The sequence below is a fragment of the Tripterygium wilfordii genome, chromosome 22, assembly GCF_013401445.1.
Source record: "Tripterygium wilfordii isolate XIE 37 chromosome 22, ASM1340144v1, whole genome shotgun sequence".
Taxonomy (NCBI): Eukaryota; Viridiplantae; Streptophyta; class Magnoliopsida; order Celastrales; family Celastraceae; genus Tripterygium; species Tripterygium wilfordii.
Window position 1 is genome coordinate 2,489,055 of NC_052253.1, and position 26,723 is coordinate 2,515,777.

The 26,723-nt window shown below is 37.1% G+C and overlaps 4 protein-coding genes across 13 annotated transcripts; 1 reads left to right on the plus strand and 3 right to left on the minus strand.

Annotated features, from left to right (window-relative positions):
- Window positions 1-390: 390 nt before the first annotated feature.
- LOC119992148 (alpha-glucan water dikinase, chloroplastic-like) lies at window positions 391-14,973 on the minus strand. 5 transcript variants are annotated; one of them, XM_038838800.1, is made up of 34 exons: window positions 14,800-14,973; window positions 13,929-14,230; window positions 13,163-13,204; window positions 12,776-12,882; window positions 12,556-12,634; window positions 12,352-12,443; window positions 12,063-12,252; window positions 11,163-11,387; window positions 10,649-10,984; window positions 10,435-10,542; window positions 10,217-10,315; window positions 9,949-10,089; window positions 9,725-9,813; window positions 8,884-9,018; window positions 8,310-8,472; window positions 8,113-8,202; window positions 7,843-8,028; window positions 7,351-7,413; window positions 7,204-7,266; window positions 7,046-7,108; window positions 6,756-6,908; window positions 6,475-6,558; window positions 5,459-5,635; window positions 5,263-5,369; window positions 4,800-5,013; window positions 4,618-4,721; window positions 4,316-4,454; window positions 4,030-4,155; window positions 3,001-3,111; window positions 2,492-2,590; window positions 1,783-1,956; window positions 1,593-1,685; window positions 1,220-1,335; window positions 391-770 (listed from the first exon to the last, which is right to left on the minus strand). In XM_038838800.1, the coding sequence occupies exons 2-34, from the start codon at window positions 14,205-14,207 to the stop codon at window positions 566-568; spliced, it is 4,452 nt and encodes a 1,483-aa protein (XP_038694728.1). In that variant the 5' UTR covers window positions 14,208-14,230; window positions 14,800-14,973; the 3' UTR covers window positions 391-565. The 5 variants fall into 5 exon arrangements, with proteins under 5 accessions (XP_038694728.1, XP_038694729.1, XP_038694725.1 ...); XM_038838801.1 differs by having other exon boundaries at window positions 6,475-6,555; window positions 13,163-13,207; XM_038838797.1 differs by having other exon boundaries at window positions 13,163-13,207.
- A 1,153-nt stretch (window positions 14,974-16,126) lies between these two features.
- Window positions 16,127-20,871, minus strand: LOC119992240 (nudix hydrolase 8-like). Of its 6 annotated transcripts, none has more exons than XM_038838929.1 (11): window positions 20,619-20,871; window positions 19,658-19,779; window positions 19,055-19,199; window positions 18,589-18,899; window positions 18,436-18,501; window positions 18,052-18,189; window positions 17,140-17,217; window positions 16,984-17,034; window positions 16,832-16,866; window positions 16,585-16,693; window positions 16,127-16,468 (listed from the first exon to the last, which is right to left on the minus strand). In XM_038838929.1, the coding sequence occupies exons 3-11, from the start codon at window positions 19,188-19,190 to the stop codon at window positions 16,262-16,264; spliced, it is 1,131 nt and encodes a 376-aa protein (XP_038694857.1). In that variant the 5' UTR covers window positions 19,191-19,199; window positions 19,658-19,779; window positions 20,619-20,871; the 3' UTR covers window positions 16,127-16,261. The 6 variants fall into 6 exon arrangements, with proteins under 6 accessions (XP_038694857.1, XP_038694855.1, XP_038694856.1 ...); XM_038838927.1 differs by having other exon boundaries at window positions 19,055-19,427; XM_038838928.1 differs by lacking the exon at window positions 19,658-19,779.
- Window positions 20,872-22,290: 1,419 nt separating this feature from the next.
- LOC119992242 (deSI-like protein At4g17486) lies at window positions 22,291-24,974 on the plus strand. The gene is made up of 4 exons (XM_038838932.1): window positions 22,291-22,782; window positions 23,464-23,751; window positions 24,111-24,191; window positions 24,650-24,974. The coding sequence occupies exons 1-4, from the start codon at window positions 22,623-22,625 to the stop codon at window positions 24,793-24,795; spliced, it is 675 nt and encodes a 224-aa protein (XP_038694860.1). The 5' UTR covers window positions 22,291-22,622; the 3' UTR covers window positions 24,796-24,974.
- Window positions 24,894-26,019, minus strand: LOC119992243 (pectinesterase inhibitor 12-like). Its single transcript, XM_038838934.1, has one exon. The coding sequence runs from the start codon at window positions 25,651-25,653 to the stop codon at window positions 25,159-25,161; it is 495 nt and encodes a 164-aa protein (XP_038694862.1). The 5' UTR covers window positions 25,654-26,019; the 3' UTR covers window positions 24,894-25,158.
- Between the last annotated feature and the right edge of the window lie 704 nt (window positions 26,020-26,723).

A 26,723-nucleotide genomic window follows, 5' to 3' on the forward strand; every position in this document is an offset into this window, starting at 1 on the left:
CAATGCCTCGCATCACCTTTCCGGGCGCCAGAACAAAGCGTGGGATGCCTGTCCCAGATTTCACTGCAGATGGATGCGCAACCCCTCATGGGAAATCCATGCTTTGTTACGTCCATGCATAATTTGAAGAAAATCGAAAATGCATGCTTGTTTGCTCAACATAAATAACATGTCCTATATGAAAAAGAGTTTACTCAGTATTTTACAATGCTGTACCATTGCATTGCATTACATCTCCCTTAAAAATGATGAATCAGTTAGCGTGCAAAAAGAAAGATAACTGCTACCACATGAGGCTGCCATGCTCTTCATGCAACTCAGACAATGAAAAGGAGACGACATAAATGGACCACTGAAGACAATATTAGCTATGAAACCATGATGGCATGATTTAATACAAAAATGTCTATTTTTTGAATGTAAGACTATAATGTGGTAACATTATCTTTTAACATAATTCTCTTTTCCACTTCTATTTCTTATTTTCTTGCATTATATTTGTTTCCTCCATTTTATTCTACTCATCTATCCACCATAAAGAAAAAAAAGGATTGAAGTTAAAGGATCACATCTGTGGCCTTGTTTGGACAACATAAACATTCCCGTCCTTGATCACACCTTCAATATCTTGCGGAGATCCATAGAGCTCCTCAATTACCATTCCTGCACGAGCAATGCTAGAGAGGATTGATTTTTGGAAATTGCCGTCATTTACCAACGGGTCAGACGAGTAATCCAGGATAACTTTCTCTTCTTCATCCATTGGCACACTGCACAAAAAATTGAAGTTTCATTACCATAATGGATCAAAGTGCATACTTGATATTGGACAAATCGAGCAACTAGGTAGGTTTATTGTCCAAGTGCTGGAAAATAACCATGCTTTCCTCATAAAAGCTGTCATGGAGTGGTACTCCAGAAAAGTGCAGAAAATAGTCCCTGTCTACAGTGGCATGCATTTTTCTCACCATCAATCAGCTAGATTGACCAATGCAGAGCAAGTTTCTGAACAGCACACTTGCACAAACTATTCTTTATTCTTGAAGGTTTAAGTAGTACTTTCTAAAGTTTCAGATAATTTCCAGATTACTTTATGCCTATGACCAGTCATTCAATGCAAGACTAGCGCACTTTAGTTGCTTCTACAACAAAAGACTTGACACACATTGGACAAAGGTCATTAGACACATTTCTATGGAAGAGTCCCAGAGGAGTTTACCTATCATAAAGACCAGCACCCGCATAACCTTCTAGATCTTCACCATTAGAATCAGAGCGGAAGATAATAGAACGTCTGATAAAGAGACCAATGGGCTTGCTTGGGTACCCAAGTACCTAAGATATGACAAAAATTGTTAGTAAAAATCTAAACAATTTCTGATTTTTTTTATACACTACATCCTAAAACAGGACAACTATAAAGTTGGTCCAGAAAAGGCCCAAACCAAATTCAGAATTTCCACCAGAACAGAAAATTACAGCTTGTTATCCATGAAATATGTTCTAGAAGTACCAAGGAAACATGCAAGCATTGCTATCTTTTCATCTCACAGTACAAAAAACGCCCATAGCAAATAAAATTAAAGTTCCACCTGAGGTGTGTTCAGATCGTTTTTCTTGCAGATAAAACTCAATGCACGGCCTGGATAAGCTCCGACTAGAGTTTCCCCAAGTCCCTTAACAACCTACGCAAGAAAGAAAAAAAGCCAGTTCATTTACTTTTCCCTTCTTATAAAATGATTAAAATTCTGTCCATATAGATGACAAACAGAGATACAATACCTCAGTATATATTTCTGATGAGTCATCTGAAGATGGATTAGTAGTGTGTATAACAAATGCATACTCGGCATTAATTACTTCCTGAACCAGGACAGCCATGCATAGATTATCGTGATCAATTTTCACTTTCCTTGTGCTGAAGTATGCCCTCTCATTCCACTTTGACGCCCAGACCTGGAAGATAAATATGCAAGAGGTTTATGAGTGCATTATTTTAACAGGCATTAATTTATGGATCAATACCATGCCTATCATAGTGTGCCATAATCTAACTTGACCAGTGCAAGGAAGTGCTACACAATACAGTAACAAGCCCCCGATAAAAATAGGAAAAGCATTATATGCATATAAGTTTGTTGGCAGAGTTATGAGATGAAATTTATCAGTTCTTTGGAAATTAAAAAATGATAATTGAGGAAAAGTTTCTCAAGAATGATCATATTCTTAACCGATATGATATGCGTCCAGTAAATATAAAGGATGGGCAAGAAAACGATAAATAATTCTGGAATTTAGTAGTTGGCTCTCTCCTCAAAAGCCTCATGGTAACATGATCCTGCTAGGATTATTTTTAGGAAAGTGGAGTCGGGTAGTCTATAATTTCAGCCATCAAAGGGATATGGAGAGACTGCTTTTGTGTTTTAAAAAAGTACTTTGGAACCAGAATGAAGGACAGCTCCAGGCCTCCAGCTAAGGTAGAGCTGCATACCTTCTTTATAGCCATCCATGCCTGTTCCCATCGCTGTTCTCCTTCATCACCAGGCCAAGGCATTCCAGAACTTTGCATCTCGGTCTTCAGTTCTTGTACCTGGAAGAAAACTTTGCCAGTAAGCTATAACATTCAAGTCAAAGCAAAGCTACCTGAAGGATGCAGAGGAGTTCCCTTACTGACTAATTACCTACTTCGACATATCTTTGAATTACCCTACAAATAGAAGCCACAAACTCTTTGGCCATTCGTTTATGCAGGATATATTGTCAATAAATTCCATATCTACAACACCAGAAAACTCACATGCTCAAAACAACCAATAGTCCATTATTTAGGGAGGAGGGGGAAGGACAGGGGTTGATGAAAGAACAGCTTCCTGCCAAGGGGAAACTCTTCAAAAACCATATTGCCGTGATATCATAATCATTTGGGGTTAATTATAAAACACAGGAACAGGCATGTTAAACCTAAAACATCGCTGGTACCAAGAAGTAGAGCTAACGTACCAATTGAGGTGGCGCTGCAAGCTGTAATACTGTCTCACGAATCTCCTTGAGGATATTAAACTCTCCTCTTCCTAGTTTTTCTTTCAGTGACTGCAACTTCTTGGCCACTCCCTGCCAATACAGAATAGAAAGAAGTGTCTTGAAAATCACACTTTGCGGAATAAAAAAGATCTCCAGGGTGGGGTAAAACTTCCATCAACAAGCGAAAATTTAAACATTACTTTCAAGTCAAGGGTGGAGTAAGAGTTTTCCATACAAAAGTGCAAACCAATCAAAATGTAATGTCAATGTCTTGCAAGTAATTAGAAAGATGACGAATAGGAAAATCCGAACAATGGATATGGAAGTGCAATTGAACACGTGCCCCCAAAATTCTTCAGGTAAATGATGTTATGACTCGACAGTTCTTACATAAGTAGATAGTGACGATAATCAGATAATCAATATACTGTTTAAACACATGCCCTTATTAATTTTCTGCTGAAAAATATGATATCGATTAATTGACCATGGGGATCAAACTCATCAACCACCATTTCAGTGGTTGGCTTTTCACCAATCTGCTCTTGGGTGATGGTTCGGATTCCTCCATCCAAAGAAGATGATCAAGAAAAGAACAGAGATGACAAGGATATCTCATCTTAATCTAAAATCTACTCTGACATTTGATTGAAAGTACGAATACTGCATAGGTTCCAGTCCTAGCAGCAGTCTCTCCATTATGCATGCTGCATACATGTTGCCCTTTTCCCCCTCCACTGCAGAGCTCTTGTACTAGGAAGTTGTTCACTGTTATTTAGGAATATAAATGAAGCCCGCTCAAAAGTAATACTTCCATGGCTATACAGCCCTAGCCAACTATGAATCTCGTCTGAGAAAACTAGAAATTGAATCTCACTCTTAAAGCAAACTTTATGAGTGCCAATATTGAGGAATTAATTCCCATGCTAATGATGATATAGAAAATTATAGCTAGTCACCACATAATAATTCGCATGAGCACAATGGAAGATTAGGGACAATAGTAACCTGATTTAAGTTATCTGAAAGAACTTTCTCGAAAACTCCAAATGGTAGGGCAACTGATGTAGGAACTCCAATCCAAGATGGCACATTTCCCTTTAGATATGCGATATTGCGTGATTTAGCACCAACCTAAAAAAGAATTGCAACGTAAATTACCCAAATACAGCACAAATATCAGTGCTTAGGCTAATTGATAAATCGTCATTTCATTCAACTGAATTAAAAACTCAAAAAACAAAAACAGGATGAACCCTTTAAGTAAAATAATAAGTAGGTCTACAAGCCTAACCATGTCACTTGTGAATTCTTTGGATGATATGGCATATCTACCCCCAAAGTGCTTTTTGACCAAAGTAACAGATGAAGCAGGACCATCGACTTTCCGGTTAGCTGATCCTGAACCTACTAGGCCACCCTCCTCCAGCTCACTGATCAAGCGCCAAGAAGGAAAAAAGAGTAATTTTAGAGAGGAACAACTCAAATTGAGAGGGAGTATTTATAAATGAGCAGAAGTTTTGAAGGATTGTCCATGTATCCTTCCCATCACTGGACATGAAAGTACACATTTCCAGCAGCACTAAGTTGGATTACCTATAGACTATATCTGCAGACGTAGGTTTCAAGCACAGCAATTTCCCTTCACTTGCTTGGAGGTTAGCCAAGATATTGGGATCAAAGCACGTAGCAAAGCAAACCTGCACCAGTAATTCACACATTGACAGAGTTACCAATGAGAAAAATAAGAAATAAAGAAGAAAATGTCGTGGGTTTACCTTGCCATTTCTTGCTCGAACAGAAACATGAGATAGAACATCTGGCATGTCTGATGTCAGCACTGCAACGGTTCCATCTGGAATTTCCTCTTCTCCCTTCACTTTTCTTGCCACCAAAATTGTAGGTCGGTCATAAGATTTATTCTGTACAGAGAGTAACTCATCCACAACAGCAACATATCCAACCGCTTCAACTGGACTAATGACCTGCCAGCTGCTCTAGGCCCGACAATGTTAAATTTGAAAGGTCAAAAGTACATTGAGAGAAGGTGATACAGTATAACTATATTATCAAATATGATTATATGAAGTAGGCTAAGTAGGCCATTCTAATTTCCTTTTTTGATTTATATTAGACTTTCAAAACAATATTCATCATCTGCAAAAAGGCAACAACCCTCCTGGTGCTTCATGACTTCAAAAAGGAGGAGAAAAAAGAAAGAAAGAAGGATAATGTACAAACCTCCCAAGACTAGCAATTTTCCGGAGAACAGGATCAAGTCTATTTAGAAGTGAGGACAGGGATGCAGCTGATCCAGCACGAATAATTTCTTCAGTAAATATGTTCACCTGAAGAAGTGATTTCAAGGATAAAACTAATTTATCTTTTACCAAAAGCCATATATAGACTATTTCAATTTAAAAGGAAAAGAACATACAGCCCACTGATCCACACCGAGCAGTGATCCCAGATATTCAGCTGATGGTTGCAAAACTTGTTGGTAACTTTCAGCCTTGCTCGCAAGAGCAAGGCGAGTTCTGTCAAGGACTGATTTTGTGTATAAAGCCCAGTTATTACTTTTACTCTTGCATAAGCTTAGGGCATGATTCCATCCCTGCATGACCATTGTTGTGATGAATCAAGTAATGTAGGTAAAAACACACAGCTAAAAGAAATATTTTTCTTTAACATATAAATATAATAAAATCCAGTATTGGCACTTCCAAAGTACTAGAGAATCAATCACATCAATACTCTGAATATCTCAAGCAATGAACAGATAAATTTGGACAAGCAGCAACGTGTGGGTAACATCACATTTTAAATTAATTTCAAACTGAAGGAAATTAGACCCAAATAACAATGAAAGGCATTTTGATGATCTGGATGTAGTTGAACTGGTAGCACTAAAGCCACTTAACAAATATTTTTTCTCTCATTTAAGATAACTCTGGGTTTTCGATGTATTACCACTGACTAATGACTAAATCAGTCAAATTCATGCAATCTTTGTCAAGCCTAAAAATCCCACATCCGTCTGGCATAACCCAGCAGAGTGCTTTCTAAGCAAAGTTCAACTCCTCTCACATTGTAGACACCTTTTATGGGATTAAGCACCAATGGCAATGGCCATGAAGAACAATGGAAGACTGGATGGAAGTATGCCAGCAGACAATGCTACACCATGTACATAAAAAGTATCCGCAGACACGGTGAAATGCTGGCATACTTCCATCCAGTCTTCCATCTTTTGATACTGTGATGCACATAGGATGTACCTTATCTTTTCTATATGCTTTTGTGTGACAGGAAGCAACAAAAAAATTAATTCCATGGATAGGGAAAAAAAACTGTTTAGATTTCAATGACACAAACATTTAAACTTGATCAACTCAAACATTTAAACTTGATCAAAAAATAATTGTTCAAATAATGTTAATAAATAATATTTACCTGCAAGCAGTATACAAGATCTTCATTGTCATCTGATGAAAGTGCAAGATTCTCAAGAACCATATTGATGAAGTAGATAATCTTCTGTAACATGCAAAAACTTATTAGTAGCTATTAGCTAATCAATTATAAATCAGCAAAAAAAAGCATTAAAACATACTTATGAAAAATTAGACCCCTAACAGTCAAGAATAATGAGCAAAACGATTAAAGAGAGAAATAATTGAGCACAGGGATACTAATTCCCTTTTTTCTAATGCGCAGGTATGTCAATAACTTACCTCCGGTGCAGCATTATTCAATTCCTCGTATCCTCTTTCAATAGCTGTCCTAACAGTAGAGTCAAGGGCAATGTCCAAAAATAAAAGATCTTTCAGACGATCATTACGATTGAACAATAATGGCCTAAGCTCCTGACGCGCCTCTAATAAACCCTATATTAAAGAATTGCAAGAAATGAGGGGTTAGAGCATAGAGAAACAAAGTGTTCTAAAGAAAGGAAAAATACAACATGAATGGTTGTTGTGGATTAAGCTGATGCAGTAATTATAATACCAAGATCAGATTTTACCACCTCAAGTAGTGTTTCTACATCTTTATCTTCAACATGTTCTAGGACGAATTGAAGCAATTTCTGTTCCAAAGATAATCTTTAAGATTAGAATTCAATAATGTTGTCTTATACAGGTGACAACTTGAACAACAACAAAAAGAAAGCTCAAATATTACTGGAAATCCAGATGGTAAGCCTGATACGGGATTTATCCGCACCCCAACCATGAAGCCTTGACCCTGATATAAGTAAAAAGGTTGTATCAAATGCCAAAATAAGAAACTGTCTTGGGAAACTTCAGCTCAGTCAACACTTGAAATTACCTCAGATTTGTAACCCATGCAATTTGAAATAGCAGACTCAAGATCTGCACCAGAATGAACAGCCTGCAATCCAATTGAGATGAATTTGTCATTTAGGGCAACATAATTCATGAGGTGAGTAGTGGGAGTCGCAGGACATGCACTAAGCACTAGAAGAAGCTATTTGAACATTTAGTCTATTTATAACTCTATTTATAATGGAAGAGAGGTAATGCTAACTCCGTGCACAAATTCTTCTTATAACATTTAGCACTTCCATTACATTTCCAGAATACATTGAAAGATAAGGGACATCATCATGTTATGTTTTACAGAGGGAATGAATATCTGTCTTCAATAAGAAAAGAAAATGCAAAAGGTAAGTCCTATTTTAGCATATTACAGATGAAACATCAACCTTTTAAGATAGCATCAAACAAGATGTCAAACTGAAATAGGAATCCATATATAAAAGAGCGAAGTATGAAACTTTCATTTTAGTAAATAGCCTACCTTCAAAGTCCTCATGTAGTTTCCGAGATCACGCAGAAGACCGTCCTTCTGATCTCTCCTGAAATTTGGTTCAGAATGGATGGCACGATCATAACTTAAAAGTCGTTCTTTTGTAATTCCATTTTCCTTCAGAGTTTTCCAGTACACACTCGTGTCAAAGTCATTTTTAATATAATCAATCAATGCCTGCAAAGAAAATTAGTTGTAAGAAACCTAATCACTTCCAAGGGAGTTAAGCTATTGAAGGAGCCCAAGTCCTATTCCCAGTACCTGACAGATGACAACATCATCAGGACTAGTGTTATTATGTAACTTTTGATGCCATTCCTCCATTATTCCACCCTTACAATCATTGTTCCTCTACAATCAACAAGTATTTAATAGATATATTCAAATTCTAATGTTAAATAAATTAACAAGCAGAGTAGAAATAAGTCCGAAAAGGTAATACAAGGTATGGCATTGACCTGGATTACAAGGATTTCATCCCGAATTCGCTGCCCAACATCCCCTTCACCCCCTCTACCAACAGTAGACATGATCATGCGCAAAAGCTCCCGGTACTCAGGTTGACTGGCATAAATGTTCTGGAGCAGGTCTGTAAGCCTATCCTGTGCTCTACTTATCTCTCTGCAGCAATAGAAAAAGAAGCGAAAGCACTCAGAGAGTACTGAATGAGATTCAGCCAAATTTAAAGCTCTCAAGAATTACGATGTGTATCAAGTACAAATACATCAATCCTAGAAAAAAGTATACCCCAATCCTGGAAAAGAGTTTAGTTGGCCCAGTTGGTTTATAATCCAACTCAGTGAGCCACGAAGCAAAGTAGATATCTCAATAAAAGGAAAGAGGCGCAGAGGGAGAAAAGGGGGGGAGAGTTTAATTGCCTCAGTCAGCTAGTCTCTAGTTCTTATTCCATATGAGCTACCTTGAAGCACAAACCAGAAATAAAACAACTCAACAATCTGAAGGAGAGAGAGGAACTAGGAGGGAGTGACCAGAGAGAGAACTGCTTCGATCAGTTAGTCCCATGAGTTATACCGTGGTTTGACATTGTAGTTCTTATTCCATACAAGCTGCCTCGTAGCCATAAACCTCATCCACACTAGTATCCCAGCAAGACCCAATTCACCAGCATTTTTGGCTTGTTCTATCAAGTCTGCTGCAATATTAAATCTGCAACAAAAAGAAAAATGGAAGAAAATCACATGTTAATTACTGAACAACATATTACCAACATCCTAAGAATACTAACAATCATTGCTCTAGAAAACATATGCACTATGAAGAAAGAATTGTGGCTGTATGATATTTTCATCAGCTCACCTTCCAAAGTAGCAACATGGTTAAAAATTAAAGAAGACAAACAGAGTAGGTTCTTTAAGTTGAAGGAATCACAGTAATATTTTTGTCCAAGCAAAAGCACGGAAAAAAATTCCACTTCTTTTTATATTCGCTGTACGAATGCACCTCACGTGTTAATTTAAGTGGATAAATCTTCTATTCTACCCACATAGTTATATGGGAGGCGCCCCAGGAGCCATTCTTCTGAACACCACGTAACCTATATAAGACAGTGGAGTACTCTGCAAGTGCACCATATGCACGCCTACCAAATTTATGATTACATTCCTAGTTAGTTTCATCATAATATTGGTTACCAGCTAAGTACTTGCGAAATTGAGAGTGCAAATAGTGTTTAGAAGATTTCAAGTACCATACATCAAGCCATATAGTCTCGGGTTAATTCTGACCCACTAGCTTTTCTTGAAATCATGTGTTTTACTGGAGAACTAACTATGCAAACATACAATCTTAGCACCTAACAGAGCAAAAAGAAATTTAAAACACTCAAATTATTGAAGCCCAAGAGATGACTGACCGGTGCATAAAGGACTTTTGTGCCTCACTCTCCATTTCTGCAATTTTATCCAACAATGCCTTGGCAGTACCTTTCCCATCTCCAACATCCTTTGACAGATAGAATTCAACTTAATCGAATTCAGTAAGGTGGCATAAAGAAGTCCAAAAATAACAATTAGAAAAGAAAAAAAAGGTCTTTGGATCGATGAGGAAGTTCTTATACAAAGAATAACAAAGCCCAACCTTCGAAACTTGCTTTGGTCGTTGCTCAAATTCAACATAGAAGTCAGATCCTTTGTTCTTTATCCAGTTTCCACCAGATATAAGGACAAATGGCATTCCAACAAAGCTCTCTCCCTCAATCTCCATGTCAAAAGTTTGGACCTGAACTAGAAGTAAGGACATTGAGCTGATCATATTTTCTCAATTCTAGGAAAAGTCAAATTAAATGTATCAGATGATTAAAGAGCCCTAAGGCACACAGAAGAAATTAACTTCAACATTTGCAGACCTGGTAAGGAAGATCAGAAGAAGAATTATTTACAAATTGTGTTTCAGCAGCCCCATTTAGACTAATTGAACCTGGAGGTAGTGCATCAAGAGGAGGTTCCTGTAAATTGTCCATAAATTTTGTGAGACTAATTTTTGGAAAAGGCAGCCATTACAATTTTATAAGGGAACAATCATCCAGACAACCATGTATTCAGTGAACAGGTTTAGAATTCTTACCAACCAATCTCCAGCTTTTTTGGATAAAGCCCAGTGCAGAGTAATAGGCCCATTGAAATCTGTCACCAGATGAACTTTTGTCTTACTAGCAAACTTGCTTAAAAGTACCTTTCAAATTTGTAATGACTTGGAACATCAGAATAACTTCTGAAAGTGAAATAGCTAGTATACGAGTAGAATGGGAAAGATTATCACTATAAAATCCATGTCTCACCAGAAGTTCCATATCCGCCAGCTTGTAGATTCTCTTGCTCAGAATAGGACCATCCCGCTCTTCCTTTGCTCGAGCATAAAGCTCGAGAGTTTTCAAGGTTACAGGTTCATCTGGAATTTTTGCCATTGTCAGTCTGGCAGCATACTTATTAATAAGATTCTTCAAATCCCTTTTTTTGCGCTGAATCTTTTCAGTGCTAAAATATCGTTTATGCTGTAGCTGTTTTGCAACCTTGGTCTTTATCTCCCCTTTGGTAATCTTCTTCCGAATTTCATCAAGTGAAACACCTTTCTCTAGTTCATCTTGCAACTCTTTTCTCGCTTCGTCGAATTCCCTCTATATAAAAAAAAATAAACAAATAAATAAAGATTACATTAATCAGGATCATATATAAGTGATGAGTGTAACCTCAATAGTTGTGAACAAAAAATTGATTTTCACTTGAAGCGCTTAAAAGGAAGTCATAAATCAAACCACCTAAAGGGGAATAATTGTATATCAACTTGAAACTTACAAGTTGTTGTTCCATAGAAAAATTGGGTTTCCCTGCTTTTTCCCATCTTATATAAGCTTGTATTTGCGTAAGCTCATCAGGTATCTTGTCCTTTGTTTCACCGGGGGATGGCTCCCTAATTTTGACAACGTCATTGTTTTTCGTTAGTTTTGCTCTGAGGCCTTCAACAGAAGTTCCCCTGGCTATTTCTTTCAAGATCTCACTGCGAGCAGCTTCATATTCCTCCTATGAGGAATTAAATAATAGATTTATAATCACATAACTGATGCCATATGCAAATAGTCCATAAAACAAGGATACACTCATACACATCTACCTAGAATACAGAATTGAAATGAAATAGTACGAGAATTTCTTTTTCTATAATAAAAACGAAAAGGTTTTCCCCAACTATCAACTTTTGCCAGAAGCTAATGATTATAATAGATATTAAACATAAGCATGGCCATGAATAAGCGGTATGGTACCTTTAGAAAGCCCCTTTAGGAGCAAGCACAGAGAAGATAATTGAAGCAAGAGTGCCAAAACATTTTGTTGAGAGTAAGTCAAGGTCAAAGATTAGTGGCTAATGCACAACATGTTCGCTATGACATATTATATCATATCAAAAAGATTCCTTCAGTCCTCAGCGTATACGAAGCCTTGATTCACAACATCTAGAAGAAAACTTATTATGATGATTCACTTAATGTAAACCTTATTCGATCAAAACAAAAACTGAACAGTAAGTTAACTGAGGGATTATATGCAAAACGATATAGTTTACGAGACAGAAGTCCCTTAACTTGGGACAAGGAAAAAACATAATAAGGCAAAGAGAAAAACAAGGAAAAAAAATGATGGCAAATGTAGCGTCCAAAATAAGAATAATTTGATATTCAAAAAACATTTGCGACTTGCCTTCTCTTGCTGTGGGGTATACATTTGTTTACCCTTTCTTTCCCACCTCAGATATGCTTGAATCTGTACAAGATCTTCAGGAACTGAAACATTTGGAGCTGACTTAAGATCTTCAGGAACTGAAACATTTGGGGCTGACTTCTCTTTTGAAGGAAGCTTAACATGAAAATTCCCACCATTATTTTTAAACCTGAAGTTAACAATAGACAAGGAGGGGAAGAAACACATTGTAATTAGATTAGCGCATAGTAAAGGTATATAGCCGGCAGAGAAACAATTGGAAAATTACCATTTATTTTTGGATTCATCAACTATGAGAAACTCTATAGCTTGTAATGCAGGATCATCAATCTCTATTTGAAGACAAGAGTTGGATCCGGACTATAGAAGACAATGCATGATAAACAGAGAGCTCATTAATTTAGATTATTCATAAGAATATAGAGTATAATATCAGGAAATCTAATTATAAATTATACTTAGCAGTACTTACCTTAACAAAAGGAGTTCTGAGGGCTTTGTTCTTGTAATTCTGTGTTCCTTCTGGATGACGGGAAGGAAGTACCCATTTCCTGATGAAATGAAAAAGATAACATAAAGAAAAGATAGTTTGAATTAAACTGAAACTATACTCTCTTCTTTGTATCAACAAAGAAATGATCATAAAAAAAAATAAATCAACATAATATAAGGATATTTGCATCTATACTTACTCCTTTCTATCAGCAATCGCACCCCAGTGCAGAAGTAAAGAGTCACTACCATATGTAACCTGAATGTTTACTTGTACAGACCCAGTACCAGGGGTACTAACCATAACCTGTGGAGTTAAATGTTGTGTCAGCCCACCTTTCTGTTATATCAGTTTTAGGCATACCATGAACCAAGATAAAAACCCACTCTAGTCAGTACAGCTTGTAAAAGTAAAGTAAACAACTCTCACGAACAAGGCTCCCGCACTAGGCGGGATCGGGGACAGACAGGATGTATGCATACCTTACCCCACATAATATGTGGAGAGGAGGTTTCCAAAACTGGAAACATGTTCGCTTGTTAGTCAATACAACTTATTGCTTAAAATAAAATTCAAACATACAAACCTGTAACTCAATATTCCCATCAAGGTTGAATGTTCCCCCAAGCTGCTGCAAGGAAAGAGTTTGTTCAAAACCTATGAATTATCAAACCAGTAAACCAATGGATTTGTTTGCTCAAAATTGGGTCTATCACCCAAATTTAACTAAGTATGCATGTATCAGGTCTTACAAAAGTAATTTGAAGTACTGTAATCCACTAAGTATGTTGTCTCATGTTTCTCAAGGAATAAAGCTACTAAATATGTACTCAGCTTGTGCTCGTTCAGCAATGTGTTGCAGCTCTATTTGCATAGCCTTATTGTCATATCTTCCAAATAGGGAAGGGAACAAGCCTTGGTTAAACATATTATAGAAGATCTCATACAAACAAAGGATAACAAGACAAACGAAATTTACAAACAGGTAGAACTTGTACATAACTTCGTTATATGCTCTTCACAATGAAAACATAAGTTTCCAACTGATTTGACGTCATTGCGTATATTTCAGGCAGTTCTTCGATTGGCAACATTGTTTCATTATGCCGTTGTCTTTATAGTGTCTACAAAGTAGTAATTTCCCTATAACTTGGCAACAAAATGCTCAACAGAGAATGTATGTATACAATTGCCTTCGTGGTGTATTCCCTAGGCCTAGCCACAGATTAAACTAGCGAATTCACTTTCCAAATGGTTTGTCAATATGGTTGAACATATCAATAAGGCTGTTTTGCACATTCAAAAAATTTAAAACTGAGAAGTGCGAGCAGCAGTCAACAAGTGCATATTACCTCAGATGTTGGATCCATGGCTAGAACGGCCTGTGGAGTGACTTTGACAGGTCGACGTGTTCCCGTGCTTGACTTTTGTTTCCGCACGTTCAAATTGTTTCCATAAAACTTTGAGGAAGCAACTGAACTACGAATATGCAGCGTCGATTGCTTCACAGAGGCAGATTGAAGGAAAGAGTTTGCAGGAACGCCAGACGAATTTAACTTAGTTTGATGTTCTAAAATCATGGGACAGATAAAACTCTGGCGGAATATATTATGACCTATGGTATTACTCATATTCCTTGACGCGGTCCTTAACTCTGAAGGCAAATCAAAGAATCAGATTACAGTATTCAGAAACAAGCGTTGCCAACACGCATAGATACGTTTAAGCAACAAACACAGGGCAGATCTTACACAACATTAGCATATACTGATCAAATCCAATATATGTCACACAGATAATTCTCTAAAATCGAGATTATCAATTTAAGCATTCTACAACATAAAAATGTTTTTGCAGTGAGGAAAATTGAAGTAAAATACTCAGAATAGGGAACTAAATTTTCATCACTACAAATATGTTGTTCAATATTCTTGTATTAATCAGGCTACTTAATTTTAAAGCGCAGCCAATTTAGCACAACAACATGCTCCCTAGCTGTAATTTTACTTTCGTTTCCAACAATTTCTCAGCGACCAAACAAAGAGCCAGTGAAAACCGAAAGAATTCAAAATTTAAGTTCGATAGCTCTTTCAAAGTCTGCAACAAAACCCTAGGATTCAAGAGTGCAACAAATTAAGCATATATGAGCTTAAAATTGTTAACAGAAATGGCAATCAATCGAATCGTGGAGAAGCAAGATCAATTTGAGTTAACCAAAAGTACCTTCACTTCAACAAATTTGAATTAGGCAGAATATTCAATGATTCAGATTCTTGATAAAGATGTGATAAGAACTAATCGAGGCTCAGTGAGGATGATAGAGAGGAAAGCTAGAAGCTCTGAAGTCCGCTGATGGTTGCCTCTCACTGATTCACTGAAGCTTGTATAAATCAAGAAGCCAAACAGGGTATGGCGTTTTATCGCGCCAGTGGCAATCTATTAGAGGGCCACGTGGCAAAAAGCTCGAAAAGGGCGGAGTTTGTCACGTGCGAAAGAGAGTGAGTCGTGGGGTCCGTGAGTCTACGCTTTGATATTTAAATCTGCTCGTAACTGACTGCCCATGGTTCTCGCGGAATTTTCGAGATTGTCCCCCCTTTTTTGTGATTTTTTTGATAGATTTTTTTGAACCTCTATTCGTGATAAGATATTATTAGCAAAATATTTTTTTAACTGATGAAAACAATATCATATAATTTTGTTTTTAGACTTTCGATTTTTGATATGGATCTAAATTTGAGCCTGTGTGACTGATCACATAGGTATTACTAACATGTTTCTTTGTTAATTACTCTTTTCCCTGTCCTTAATATTGCTATTCGAATGGGACAAAAAGGATAACAATAGAAAGTTTATGACCGAAAGGCTAAATACGTAAGTCTATAATAGCAAAATTGAGACTCACGTCGGTCGGTGCCCTATTTTGATAGATCCAAGACATGCCAGATTTTTTAGGCATATATCTTATAATAATAATTTCCTATGGTTCTGGTGGATATTATAATTATTTACATATAATATTTTAGGAAATAAGAGAAATATCTTTTCCCCTGTAATTTTCTATCACATGTTATATATATTTGTATTAATTCGAAGTATTCAATTCAACATGATTGAAAAGCAAATAGTGATTGGCGGTGAAGAAATGGAAAATTTGTGGAGAATGTGTAAGGAAAACGTAAGGAATCTTTAGAAGTTCTAATGAGCTAACGAGAAAAGTAAGTTGAAGAAATTTAGGCCAAGTTACAGACTGTTACACACTTATCCAACCACTCAAGCAATGCTTTCACTGTGATGTTGGCCCAAAAATATGGACGAGGCTCATGCGCCCATCACTTTTCTGGATATGAGCGGAGAATCTTTATAGATTTTTGTATGGAAGCTGAAACCGAAAACTCAAATATGTAAGAAATCCACAACCACTTAATTTACAAAGGTATTGTTCGTTTTAGGCCTGCAAGGCGCTCTACAATCGAGAGGTGTTGGGGAGGGTCAGCCAAGTGGTGTCCAAAGTGACACCGTAAAGTGGTGTCCTATTGCAAAAAAAAAATCCCACAAAATATGAGCCTGATAACAATCAATTGGAGCTCCCCACTAATATTTACATACGATACATAACTTAATAAGTAAATATATTTCAATGTACAAGTTTGGGAATGGATTCCTATCCAACCTTGCATCCCTGGCCTTAGCTGCCTATACAGTTGAAATCTTGAGGTTCAGTAACATTATAATACAGGGAGGATGGCTTGCCATCAAATGTGGAGATAACTTGATGAGCAGACAGACCACAGTAGCGCATCCCCAACCGGTCAATGCAAATATCAACAATTTTCTTGAACATGGAGTCTCCTTCGATTAGTGCTTGCTGCACGAACTCCATTAGCGGCATCCACTAACATGATGAAGAAAAATCATGAGAAGGTGATGCATATGTTCCAACAGTACTGAAAACTATGCGAAATGACAGCCTAAAACAAGCTGCATTGTTCTGCGGTGCAAATCACATACCTTAGCGTCTTGAATCTCAGAGTCATCAACAATGATCTGAGTTGATAGGGGTCTTAGTATGCAGACAAAGCACAAATCTGACTTATCAAAAGCCAAATTGTGAGCATGCCTGAAATTGAAATTGGAAATCCAGAGAGAAATTAGTTTCCAGTTTTCAGGGAATCCAATACTGCAAAAGCAATGATATTATGCATAACCAAAATTCTTTCAAGGAATGTTGATGGCCATGTCAGTAGCATTTTATTACCTGAATGCGACAACTTCCACAAACTCCGTGTCAATCTGTAATGTAGAGAAAGGAAACCCAGATTAGAGACACAATGCTGTCCAAAATTTTCTATTATTGTTTCTCAATATCCACCAAAGAAAAAAATGAACATTTCAGCAGATGATTCTTACACCAGTTTCCTCCTTCACTTCTCGTACAACTCCAGTGAAAATCTCTTCGGACTGACAAACAAAAAATTATAATAAATATATTGTCATGTATTTCTTCTTTCTTTGCTCTGAAATGTCCTAGATCTAAGTCACAATCCAAATTCAATTACACAATACCTCAAGGATGAAGCCGGTGGGTATTTTCCAGAGGCTGGCAGAAGCTGGAGCACAGTATTTCTCTTGTACTACGAGCACCTGAGGGTGATCATTGGAATTTTCATGATGCACACGAAAGAAAATCTGCTGGTGCACTGTTATTGCGAGTTTATATATAATATATGTATATAGATATAACGCAAACAGAACATGCATTGGCATCTTATGAATGATTTTAGCCCACCAGAAACCCCGATAATCATTTCTGACTAGAGTGAAAAGGATTTCCTACAACATTTAAATAGAGTGTTTAGTTTGCTGCTCTTCTTGTCAGGAAAAGGATGTTGTCTGGAAGATTTTTTCTTTCCTTTCTTATTTAAAGATCAAGAATTTTTTGCCTAATAGAATACATCATTATAAGTTGATAGCAATATATCTAAAAGCTACCTCTTCTGTAATTCGTAAAAAGACATTAAACAGTCAAGAACGGTACTTAACTAGTGAATTTTATCTATAGAAGGAAATGTGCCTTTGGTGAACAATATCAACAGCGAAACATGTTTGCAAATGGACAAAGAAATCAATGTCTAGACTTTCCAACAAGGAATATGACCCTTTGAAAATCAAATGTCATTGACCTAATATCATATTACTGTAACTCATGCTCTTAGTTTGAAACATAAAAAATCGTATTCAGGAATCAATTTGTGGTCATTTCAGTAGTTGGTGCATAAGAAAAATAAAAGAAAATCCAAACCATCAACACGGAGATGTCTATATAGATGAGAGAGGTTTATACCATCATTACCATAGGAGTAACAATAGACAAGAAAGAAAATATGTCATCTGCTAAAGGGAAATGCTTTAACTGCTGTTTATCCATAAATTTCTTTATTCTATGTTTGGATTGAACTTGAGCTTGAACATCAATACCTCGTTCCTTTCATTGATGACGAATCCTCCAACGCCTACTTGATGTGAAGCATTCGCTGGAAGCAAGCAAGGTCCTCCAGGAAGCCAATATGTTAACATCACATATCCTTTCTCTGCATGGTGGTATTGAAAGCCTTCCTGTAACACCAAGGATTTGATTAGAAATTCCCAGAAGAGCAAGCCAAAAAAGGCATACAAAAGAGTCGGTGATGGTTAATGTTTAACCCCTATGTGTTTGTCCGATTTTGTAGTGCATTCTAGTTGGCAAATGATCGTCTTGTTGGCAAATGATCATGTGTAAATCTTATTTTACTCCAATACAGTTCAAATTAAAATCCTAGACTGAAAATTGGACATATTATGGTTCAAATTTACTGAAATTACTTTTACGGCAACAGGAACAAACTCTGAGTGCTCCACTGGCAGCTTAAGCCATATTCCTTTCTTTCCCTGTATATAGATTGCATTGAGAACATGAGTATAAGAAAATAACAATCAGTTATGAAGCAATGAGGATTATTGTCATCGATCATATACCTTCGTTTTCCAATGAGAAAGCGAGAAACGAAGCGTAGAAGCAAAGGTGTTGGTATTAGCTGGTAATCTGTCAGGATCAATGACAACTCCCCCATATTCATCGTCATAGCCGTGAAGTACTCTCACATTGTCATTACTGGGATACAAACTGATACGTGTCCCATTACTTCCATTTATCTTATCATACACATACTTTCCAGCCACAGGGTTTTCTTGGTCTGCTGAATTACTATCATACTTTAACCACTGACTTTTAGTAGAGATACTTGAGCAAGTTACCTTCAGCTGCGACCCTGAACACAACCCTGAATCTGTATCAATGAAACCCTCAAAATTTCCATGTCTACTAAGAAACTGGATATTCGAATAACTTAAGCACAACAGAGATTAAGAACCATTTACTCATTTAGCTGAAGTTGGAAAATAACACATGCAGCTCTGAAACCAAATTAAAAATGACAATCACCTTTGCTGGAACACGACTGTGGAGAGAATCCAACACCAGAAAAGTGCCTTAAACTGGAAGCCTGGCTCGAACAAGTTGTTCGCATAGGGACTATTTCTGCAGATGTGGTCTTTGGACAGAGGATCTTCCACTCCATCAAGATAATCTTCAAATACCAACACACTATTAAATTCTCAATCTAATGAAATCAGATTCTTCACATATATAGAGTTACTTGAGATTCTTTGCAATAAACGATCCTGGAATTCATCGACATCGACGAGGAAGTGTGCAAGAATTTGGCGGACTAAACATGAGGAAATGAAGACAATTTATGCGTTCAAACAAGCACAAAAGCCATGCTTTACCCTTGTAAGTATTGTAAGCGAAGCATCTGCGAAAGTTGTGGTGTCAAATGGGTGTTTTACGTATGTATGTAATCAATGAGTAATGACAAAGAAGCAAGAATCAGGCATATAAAGAAAAATATCTCAAAACAAAAATCCCCAAGTCATAAACAGCCAGCCACCAACGAAGAAAACGAGGGGATTTTAACACAGATTAAAAACAAACATGTGTCTATTTCAATGTGAGAGAAAAGAAAAGAGAGAGAGACACACTCACTAGCTGAGTAATTGCAGGAAAGAGAAGGGGGTTAGCTTATAAAATGTTGGAATCTTAGTTCAACACGCCCATCCAAGAGAGTGGATATATCAGAAGAAAAAGCACATGACTTGTGCTGATATCTGCACGAGGAGGGCTTCATGAGAAAATCTCAAAATGGGTGCTATGCTTTCTTTGTATAATACTATAGAACATATATAAATATAATATTATTCGAATAGTGCAAGAGAGTGGATATATCATAAAAAAAAAACACGACTTGTACTACACGAGGAGGGATTTATTTGAAATTCTCAAAATGGGTGCTCTGCTTTCTTTGTATAACACTATATAACATATAGTGTTATATAGTGTTAGGGAATATGTGGTAAGGAATTGTTTAAACCACATAAAATAGTGGATAAGATACATTTAGATTCGGTGTCTGTTGCTCAAAATCCCAATATATTATTGGCAATAACGCAGGAGATGGGACCAGCCCAATCAAAACCCAATAGAGCTCAATAATACATATTTATTCATATCCTTTTCGTTATTAAGATATACAACTCCAACCCCCCATTTATTACAGATCATACAAATTTAGTGGACTCTCACACATCTGAATATATAAGTTGCTACTAATCTCGACATCAGTAATTACGAGGCATAAAAAGCAAAATATTAGTACTTTAAACAAAACCTAAATTTGACATTGTGGTTCCCTTTCTGCAGCTATCTCCAGGCAAGAAGAGAAAAACAACTGATGGTTAAGAATCGTATTAATTCATGAAAAACAAAAAAAAAAACCATATTGATTAGTTGCACTAGGCATATCAAGATGGATAAAAAGCTTGTGTTGTATTTCAACAAAGAACAGCAACTCAATTTCTTTCACGCATTTCCTCAGCAAACACACATAGAAATCTTTAAAGCAATCACGTTTCCTCAAAATGAAGCAAGTAGACTAAGACCCACTTACCTGATAAGAGGAAAGTCACAGCGGACTCCCGCAGCAGCACAAACCCTCTGAAAAAAGGACCCAAAAGGCAGAGGAAAGAGGGATTGTTTGAAAAATGGAGGGATGACAATGTATTTATAATCTGCATAAGAATCGGAAATGCAACAACAAGAATCTCACTCGACGCCCGATGAGAGAGATGAGTGAATCTGTGAAAGACCCAAGAAAGACCATTTTTTAAAAGACCAAGATTGAGCCTCTGTATCAATAGACACTAGACTGTGTGGCAGATTGTGGCGCTCGAACGGGCTCCTATTTTCCCTAACAACTGTTTTTTGTTTTTTTTTTTTTTTAACAGGATAGGATACAAATTCTGATTACCAAAGTTATATACATTATCCTTGTCACTCCGATTAGTGACTCGGGTGTGTTGTTTGTCTGTTTCTTTTTAAGTGTATGGATTTCAGGCGGTTTTGGTGCAAAATGGTGATGTGCCAAGCATTAATAGATTGTGTGGCAGATTGTGACACTCGAACGGGCTCGTATTTTCCCTAACAACTGAGAATGGGGGATTTGAACTTTGGTTATCAATGTGATATTCATCATCCTTATCACTCCAACTAGTGACTCGGGTGTGCTGTTTTTCTACTTCTTTTAAGTGTTGGGATTTCCTATTGTAATGGATTTTGATAGGTTAGATTTATTATTTGCTTGTATTATAAGTAACTAGATTTTCTTGTTCGGGTTAAACTTCCTTGTTAGGGTTCTTATGAATATTTGTAGTATCTATTGGTGTTCTTAATAATCTTGAATCTTTGATAACTATTCGAATTATCTTATGCTAAACTGAGATTGGAATGTAATGTTTAGATTTTGCTTCTTGCAATAGATATCATAGGTAGCATGTTTCACAAGGATGTAGGAGTATGACTTGTGGGGATGTTATATGATTTTTTACGATTCTTAATGGGCTATTGCTATCTTAATTCGAATGCTATGAATAACAAATATTGTTAGTGATAATATTTTTGACATCTAAATGGGATATTGAATATGTTAGGGAAACTCGAACTGTCAATATGACAATAATTATGATTAAGTGGGCAAAAAAATTGAGAAGTATTGTTGATGGTGAAATTAGATACCCTAATACTTTATATTATTTGAATTAATCAACTATGTTTTGTGATTTCTTCTATAATTTATTAGTTATTTTGCTAATTCTCAATTTCGCCAGTTCAAATAGCGATAGGATTAATCATAATTGATAAATATGAATTTTTATATATTTTTCATTGAGTTCGACACTCTATTTATCATTATATTAGTCAAGCGATTCCTACATTACTAAGTTTGCCTAACAAAACTCGAGCTTCTTTGTGAACCCTTAACAAACATATAAACAAGTTAAGTTGATCCTTGTTCATGTTTTGCTCGTGACAATCGACGGTTAGGAAAACAGTTGGAGAGAATCAACCATGTGAAAAGGCCTTTAAATTCATGGGCCGAAAAAGTTAGCCCAATGGGTGCAACAGAACGATGGTCTGATAGCATTCCCTCCCGTAACTCACTTGCAGGCCCTTCTTCAGATCTGGCTGGAGTGGACAGTAACCAGCCCACTGAGCCCATTCGTTTAGTTCTCGGCCCACTTGAGGCTTCACCTTTTTAACTCTCACAACGCAACTCACAAGCCAGCCACAGGCTCTTAATTAAGTCCAATTGAGTCACGCAAAAACCCTAATTTGTTGTTCACTGCTTTCTTGCGCCCCAATTCGATTTTCTGTGGTTCTTTTTGTTAGATCCGTTGGAGTTCTGTCATTCCTAACTCTATTGGCGCTTTGTTTGGTTCACTGGAAAACGCCAGAAAATCAATCGTATCTATTTCCACTTCAATTCACCGTCCCATGCGTTTCTCATTATTCTCTTCGTTTTCAATTACCAAAAGTTTTCTTTAGAATTTCTCTTTCTTCTCTTTATTGGTTTGATGAAGACGATGAACTAAAAATTCGAGAATTGATTGTGCCAATGCGGTTTTTTCCCTGGAGCTCAAGCTCCAGCTCAGACAAGGAACAGGGCAGTGGAGGCAGCAATCACGCTTTCTTGTACCTAAATGTGTATGATCTGACGCCTATAAATAACTACATCTACTGGTTCGGGCTTGGGATATTTCATTCGGGCATTGAAGGTATCATGTGGCTTAACTTATATTCCGTTCGTGTTGTTCTAATTCTTCCATTAGTTGTGGATAATTTTAACTTGTGTAGTTTATTTTCTCGCCCATGAAAGGATTTCCGCCTACACACAGACACAGTATTCAAATACTTGTTCAAAAACTATTTTCAGTACCTTTTTTTTATCTAGTTGCTTAACCTCAATAGTTACGGGTTGTGACTCAGGAGGATTGTGTCAAAGTTACTTAGTGGACTGGGGGCCTTATTTTTTTTTGACTGGGGACCTATGTATCAAATTTTCAAGTACACATGTATACTTAGTGAAAATTTTCCGAAGTCACTGGAGGCCCGTGCCCCCGGTCCGCAAGGCATAGGTCCGCCACTGAAGACTGTTATAACTCATAACTTTGATTTCCCAGTCATTGAGTTCAAAGGTTGATTCTATATAAAACAACGAATTGAATACCTTCAGACATGTTTACATGTATATATTTGAAGGATTAATGTTTTTTTGCAGTAGCATTGTTTTTTAAGTTTTCAATTGTTGTTAGAGAAGTTTGACCTCATTTGGCTGAGCAGGCGGTGTGTGTAGGATTTATGAGATCTCGTTGAGTAACTGCTGCTTTTTTATGTGGTAACTGTGAAGTAAATATTGACTTCGGTATTAATTGTATTATGCCTTATCCAATAATCAGTGCATGGGTTGGAATATGGCTTTGGAGCCCATGAGTACCCTTCGAGTGGGGTATTTGAGGTGGAACCAAGAAGATGTACAGGCTTCATATTTCGGAGATCCGTGTTGTTAGGCAGCACTAGCATGTCTCGTTCAGAATTTCGTTCATTCATGGAACATCTTTCTGCAAAATATCATGGGGATACTTACCATTTGATTGCCAAGAACTGCAACCACTTCACTGATGACATCTGCCTACAACTTACCGGAAAGCCTATCCCTGCATGGGTAAATCGAATGGCTCGACTAGGTGAGAGAAGTTTCTTTGTATGTCATGTTCCCTAGGAGCCAACCTTGGAGTTCACCTGGGTAGTCGTTAGACATGGTGCATTGGATCTCTCGGTTTTTTAGTTATTGATGTCACTGTTGGATATGGTAATAAAATCTGTCCATTGAATATTGTTGTTATTCATATGTATATTGCCCTTCTGGGCATCTGAATTTTCAGGTGTTAGATGAATTTTTAAACTTCTACATTATATAGAAACTGGTTATGGTGGTTTTCAAGGAGAACACAGTGTTGCTGCGGACGTTTCCCTGCCATGCATGCATTAGAATTCTTATTTCGAGGTTTTCATTTTTCTGATGATGGAATTCTTTTTCTTTCAGGTTCTTTTTGTAATTGTCTGCTACCACATAGAATGCAGATTACTGCAGTTAGGCATCTTCCTGATCATCCAGCTTGTTCTGGTAAGTTTGTTCATGCAACCTGTTTCAGATTTCTTCAATATCTACCTTTCTTCTAGGAGATTATCACTTTCATTGGTTTGTCAAGAAGCTTGGGCACTCATTTATATAATTTTTTTGGGGATTAGTTATGGGGTTATATTCTTAATTTTTCGGGGAGGGGGAATCGAACCATGCACCCCTTGCAAATGTGAGGATAGTTGGCTACCACTAGGCCACAACTCCTTAAGATTTCGATCAGGTTGAAAGTTCGAATCCTTACGCTAAAATGACTAAAATTAAAATCAATATTATATTCATCAAAGAAAAGAAAATGAGTGTCATATGTGGATCTAGTTGTTAGCTGAAGAAATCCGGTTCTTATACAAGCTTCCATGCCCGTGTGTGCTTGTGGATGAGAAAATGCTATTTGCGTTTCAACATGTTAGACATTCCTTGATTCACACATCATTTTGCTGTAGATGATGATGGATCAGATTCTGTGGCATCATCTACAACAGCAGGGATTGAGGAAGAGGTTGCAGATCATAATCAGCTGATATCGGCAAGTGGTGGTGTTGCAATTCTGAAGGGAAGACCAGTAAGGTTGGCAAGGGAACTCCTGTAGATTTTTTTGTCCAATTTCTCTTCTGTACTTTTTCTCTTGTGTGTAACTTTATTATATGATCTCAGCTACAAGGACGTGTTGGCTTCCTTCATTATTTGTTTCCTTCTATTATAACATTACCCAGAATCAGTCTGATGCCTGCATTTTTTTTGGTAATTGTATATGATTATGCTTCTGCTGTTATTGGATATAATTAGAGAGAATTTTAATTAATTTGAGTAATCATATATGATACAATATTCAATGAGTGAATCTCATCGTTTCCATCTTTGTTCATAAACTGTCTTTCTTTCTTTCTTCGAAACAATTTATGTTAATTATTATAAATTAAGAGCCAGGCCAGCACCTCAACAACATCTTGAATCACCAGTGAAGCACGGTTGCAACCGCCAAGGAATTGCTAGCCATCCGTTCCAAGTGTCTATTAAGTCTCGCATAAGGTGATACCCTCCCTCTTTCACTATAAGCATCATCACAAGACACGAAATCCGCATAAGCCGCCGACAGATTGATGTTGAGGGATCCTTTGTCCTGCTCCCTCACGTTGTTCAAACTCTTGTTCAGATTGTCCAACGCATCCTCGTAGCTTTCCTTGCAAACTTTCGCGATGTTGTCTTTACCAGGAAACCTCTTTGCGTTCATAATGCCGCGGTGTGTCTCCGAAATCAGTGCTTTTATTGTAACTTGTGTGCCCGCGGTTGGGTTTGTGATTCCCCTCAATGCGGCCTTGCAGAGGGCCTTGTAGTCCGCGTCTGCGCACAGATCGACAGTTGAAGCAGCTGGGGTTGCAAGGAAGGTTATGGCTAAGGCCATTGCGAGAAAGACCAATGAGAAAGAGGTACAGCTTTTGAAAGCCATGTTTTGTTTTCTTTTCTGTAATTTGATGGTTCCTTCTCAGGGTCTCTCCAGCATTGTCAGGGAGGAGGGTTTTGTTTCTGCCTTTCCGGTCATGGTTGGGTTCCTTTATATAGGGTGTAGTTAGTGGGTTGTTTGGTGTGGTTGACCGTAAGTTTAGCTGCTCCGCTCTTTTTTAAACGCCGTAACTATTCTCAGACCAAAAAAAAAAAAAGGCCGTAACAACTATTCTTCTTATCTTGGGCCCTTAAGAGGCCGACGGCCTTGGAGGGATCAAACGGTGTGTTTAAGCGAATACACCATTTAGTGCATACGAAGCCACTTCCCGTTATCGGGGGCTGGATAGGGGAGGCGAAGTCGGAGATTGGAGGGAATCAAACGACAATGCCGATGGTTTTGTCTGGTATGTTTTTGGTTTTAAGATTTTGAGCTTTGTGACTGCTATTTGTGCATTCAAATGTGATTTACTAGGACTATTCAGGTCGAAGAAATTCTTTAGGTTTCATTTTGTTGTTTGAATACTTAAATTTCAGCATTACTGTTATGAATTGTCCTACATTGTTCATCTGTTATTTCATCCTGGAAGAGAATTCCTTGATTTGCTTTCGATTCAGACATTATTTGTTTATCTTTTTGTGATGTTGTTGGATTTGGATTTTCTCATTTTTTCTTAGCAATATAACGGTCTGCAAGTAGTCATCTCTTCTGGTTAATCCTCTTTTTTTCTTTTTAGTCCATTGTTTATTACTTTTGAAGGTAGCTTCCAAAGCATAGAATTCCAAAAATTCTGTAGTTTTTGAGAGAAAAATGATGTTTCAGATCTTTGTTGCAACACTGTCACTGTTTGAAATTGTTTATAAGCTTGGGTGATTATTTAAAAGAACACAGGACATCCAAATGATAAAACATAGTTGTGTTGTCCTCGGATAGAGTTGAATGGATCAAAAAGATTTGACGTCTTATCATAATTCATAATGACTTATCAAACTTAGATACTATTTGATTCTCTGCTGTTTCTTCATTCAAATCAAATTAATATTGCTCTTTGGCATTGGCTCTTGGAATGAAGTCCA

Bases quoted from the DNA above. Each gene is read 5' to 3' on its own strand.
- LOC119992148 (XM_038838797.1), bottom strand. From the start codon at position 14,207: ATGAGTAATACCATAGGTCATAATATATTCCGCCAGAGTTTTATCTGT. The intron at 10,316-10,434 runs GTAAGAATTCTA...GACAATTTACAG, and splicing joins AAAAAGCTGGAGATTGGTTG to GAACCTCCTCTTGATGCACT. The intron at 4,455-4,617 runs GTAATCCAACTT...GCGCTTGATCAG, and splicing joins TCTGCAGATATAGTCTATAG to TGAGCTGGAGGAGGGTGGCC.
- LOC119992240 (XM_038838928.1), bottom strand. From the start codon at position 19,190: ATGGAGTGGAAGATCCTCTGTCCAAAGACCACATCTGCAGAAATAGTC. The intron at 17,218-18,051 runs GTATTGATGTTC...GATCACCCTCAG, and splicing joins TCATCAATGAAAGGAACGAG to GTGCTCGTAGTACAAGAGAA. The intron at 16,469-16,584 runs GTATGTGATTTG...TCATCATGTTAG, and splicing joins CTGAGATTCAAGACGCTAAG to TGGATGCCGCTAATGGAGTT.
- LOC119992242 (XM_038838932.1), top strand. From the start codon at position 22,623: ATGCGGTTTTTTCCCTGGAGCTCAAGCTCCAGCTCAGACAAGGAACAG. The intron at 23,752-24,110 runs GTGAGAGAAGTT...TTTTTCTTTCAG, and splicing joins AAATCGAATGGCTCGACTAG to GTTCTTTTTGTAATTGTCTG. The intron at 24,192-24,649 runs GTAAGTTTGTTC...ATTTTGCTGTAG, and splicing joins TGATCATCCAGCTTGTTCTG to ATGATGATGGATCAGATTCT.
- LOC119992243 (XM_038838934.1), bottom strand. From the start codon at position 25,653: ATGGCTTTCAAAAGCTGTACCTCTTTCTCATTGGTCTTTCTCGCAATG.